The sequence below is a fragment of the Chiloscyllium plagiosum genome, chromosome 8 (assembly GCF_004010195.1).
Source record: "Chiloscyllium plagiosum isolate BGI_BamShark_2017 chromosome 8, ASM401019v2, whole genome shotgun sequence".
Taxonomy (NCBI): Eukaryota; Metazoa; Chordata; class Chondrichthyes; order Orectolobiformes; family Hemiscylliidae; genus Chiloscyllium; species Chiloscyllium plagiosum.
In genome coordinates this window covers 87,996,134-87,999,349 of record NC_057717.1, presented here as the reverse complement: position 1 = coordinate 87,999,349, position 3,216 = coordinate 87,996,134, and the positions used below count along the sequence as shown (strand labels likewise).

The 3,216-nt window shown below is 55.6% G+C and overlaps 1 protein-coding gene across 1 annotated transcript; it reads right to left on the bottom strand.

Annotated features, from left to right (window-relative positions):
* Window positions 1-367: 367 nt before the first annotated feature.
* On the bottom strand, window positions 368-3,010 carry LOC122552437 (volume-regulated anion channel subunit LRRC8C-like). Its single transcript, XM_043695167.1, has one exon. It carries the CDS (start codon window positions 2,908-2,910, stop codon window positions 760-762), a length of 2,151 nt encoding a protein of 716 aa, XP_043551102.1. The 5' UTR covers window positions 2,911-3,010; the 3' UTR covers window positions 368-759.
* Between the last annotated feature and the right edge of the window lie 206 nt (window positions 3,011-3,216).

Below are 3,216 nucleotides of genomic sequence, written 5' to 3'. Positions count from 1 at the left end.
CACTGATTCATAAGAGCACAAGACACAGGTGCAGAAATTAGGCCATTCAGCCCGTTGAGTCTGGTCTTCCATTTGATCCTGGCTGATCTGTTTCTCAACCCCATTCTCCTGCCTCCTCCCCTTGATCCCCTGGACACCCATATCCACTCAGGGGGAATGTTCCTTACTGTCTACCCTGTGTATGTCTCTCCGAAATTTTACACAAATTAATCACGCCTCCCCTGCTCAAAGAAAAGCAAATCCCATCTGTCCAATCTCTCCGTCCTGGTAAATCTCCCTGTGCACTGTCTCCAGTGCCACCATATCCCTCCTGGAACGTAGTGAGACAAGAAGTGCCCCCCCACCCCACCCCCTCAGGGGTCCTGACTGCTGGCTGCACCGTTTTATTATGTGGAATTACATACAAAACTTAACCATAAAACAGTGTCAAATGTGTCACAGATCCCACATCCCAACTGGGATCTCAGGCGGGTGGGAGCATTGCTTGTGTGACCTTTCCATCATTCCCTCTGTGTTCCTGCTGTGTCCCGGGGCAGTCTGGGAGCAGAGCGAAACCCGAGAGCAGCCATTTTGAACGACCCAACCCTCAGGAATGCTGCGCTGAGAATTGCCACAATAATTTACTCGTCAAACCAAGCTCCCATTATCACCCAGTGTCCGGTTTCTCTCCCTGAATTCGACCTCCCGATCCGTACCCGCTTAATCCTGACCAGCTCTGACTTCCCGATCCTTAAGTCAGCGTGTCTCCCCATCCTGGATTCAGTCAGCCTCCAGCCTGTCTCGGACATCGGAGGGCAGCGTTAGGAGCAGGGACTCCTCCACCAGCAGACCTCCGCGTTTCAGGCCAGTGCACTGCCCCAGCTCAGGGGGCAATGCCTCCAACTGGTTGCCCGTCAGTTCAAGCCTTGTCAGCAAGGGCAGGCCGGAGATCCTGGGCGAGAGGGCGGTCAGGCCGTTGTGGGCGAGCTTCAAGTGTTGCAGCTTCTTACAGAAGAACAGCTCGTTCGGCAGGGACTCAATGGAGTTGTGGGACACGGAGAAGTGGTGGAGGCTTTGGAGCACTCCGATTCCGGGTGGGATTGAAGTGATGCGATTGTGGGAGAGATCGAGGTGTCGGAGTTTGTTACACAGGAAGAGTTGAGGCGGTATTGCCTCGATCTGGTTATTGTTGAGATAGAGGCTCTCCAAAGAGCTGAGTTTTTTGATGTGTTCGGGGATGTGGATGATGTGATTGTACCATAGCCTCAGACAGGTCAGCGTCTGGCACTGTTGGTGGCTGAGGATTTCCTCGATGGACCGGAGATGGTTCTCCTTCAAGTTCAACTCTTCCAAGCTCAACAAGCTGGCCACTGCCTGAGGGATTCTCTCCAGCTCACACTGCACCAGCTCCAAGACCCGAAGTTGCTGCAGTTTCTTCAGGATGTTTGTCGCCATGAGTTTGGTGCCTCCATTGTGGACGGTCAACTTCTGGAGGTGGCTGGAGAGGTCAGCCAGGCATGGAGGGAGTTTAGTTATGTTGCTTTTCAGAGACAAGATCTTGAGGCGATGGAGCTGACAGAGGGAGTCCAGGATGAGGCATTTAGCTCCGTCCTGAGTGAGTGATCCGTTCAGGCTGAGCTCCTCTACGTTTTCCATGCTGGCTATCCAGAGGGGAACCTCCTGGGGGCTGTCAAACCGCACCTGGAGGACCTTGAGGCGTTCCTTGAGGAAGGCTGAGGCGGCCTGGTGAAGCCGTACCGGGGAGTTGACCAGCGACAGCTCCCGGAGGTGGGTGAGCTGCGCCGTGGCTGGGGGTAACTCCAGCTCACCGTTGAGCTCGAGTTTCAGGGCCTGGATTTCGGTCAGCTGGAAGGTGGCAGCAGGGAGGCTGGGCACCATGAGGAGGTGCAGTTCCAGACGGTGGGCCGCGTTCTTCTGCAATCTCTGCCGCAGCTTGTCGGTGGACCACTCCCGGTCCAGGCTCAGCTGCATCAACTGGCTCTCGCTGACCTCCGACAGGAAGACGGCAAACCGCTTGGAGTACAGGGCGTCGTACTGGTCGGTCAGGTGGAGCATGAAGGCAAAGTCATTCCTCACGTCCGGAATGTCGCTGATCCCTGACTCCTGGCGCACGTACTCGAAGGAATACTCTTTCAGGGGTCGGTGGAACAGCCAGTAGAGAGTGTAGAGGCAGGTGCAGCCGTAAACACAAAGGAAGCAGATGTAGCAGACGGCAAGAGTGTAGAAGAGGTGGGCCCTTGTGTGGTTACAGCAAAAATGGCGGTACCCAGTCACATCCTCGATGTTCACGGTGCACGGCACCACCACATGAATGTTCAGAACCAAGAGGGCGTGGTAAACGGTGATCAGGATTAACTTGATGGCACGGACAATGGTCTGCCCGATGTACATGAGGTAAACGATGACACTGTCCTCCACGTGGAGCCGGAATTTCTTCACCTTTTCGAACAGGGCTTTGGCCTGCTCCCCCTCCTGCCTGTCCAGGGTGCTCTCGCTGCCTCTGTCTGCCCCCAGCGGAGATTCCCCGGACCCGGCACGCTCCTCACACCCCGGCAAGCTGGCCTGGCTCCCGGAGCCGGCGCCGAGCGGCAGCTCCCGCCGGCACACCCTCCTCTCGGTGGAAACTTCGCTCAGGGCCCGGGTGGTCCACGGCGAGTCAAAGCACCGCCCCAGCACGGAGACAAAGTGCTCGATTTTGCTGCTGGTCCCGGGGAACTTGAACCAGAAGCTGCCGCAGATCATGAAGGTGAGGGTGTGGATGAGCACCAAGTAGGGGAAGTACTTGACGTACCAGTGAACGGCTCTCTCGTAGCAGATCTGGTTAATAAAGCTGTACTGCTGGAGGTCCAGGTTGGTCTTTACCCCATTAAGTTCATGGGTCGAGCTCTCCAAAGGCTTCACCTGCAGCATGAACTCCGAGCAATTGATCTGGAAAGGAGAGTGTGTCCACACTGGCCCAGGGAGGCAGATAATCTTGTCCTGTGTCACCTAGAGACAGACAAGCGGCAGACACGATCGCCAAAGCACAAACATTCAGCCTCGGGAAATCTGAAACCAAAACAGAGAGTGCTGACCAGGGTCCCACAGCGTGCGTGGGGAGAGAAATCTGAGTTAAAATTTCAGAGCGCAGTGCGACAGTCCTGAAGAAAGTTCCCTGGACTTGAAACATTGACTCTGTTTCTCTCTCTCTCTCCACAGATGCTGCCAGACCTGCTG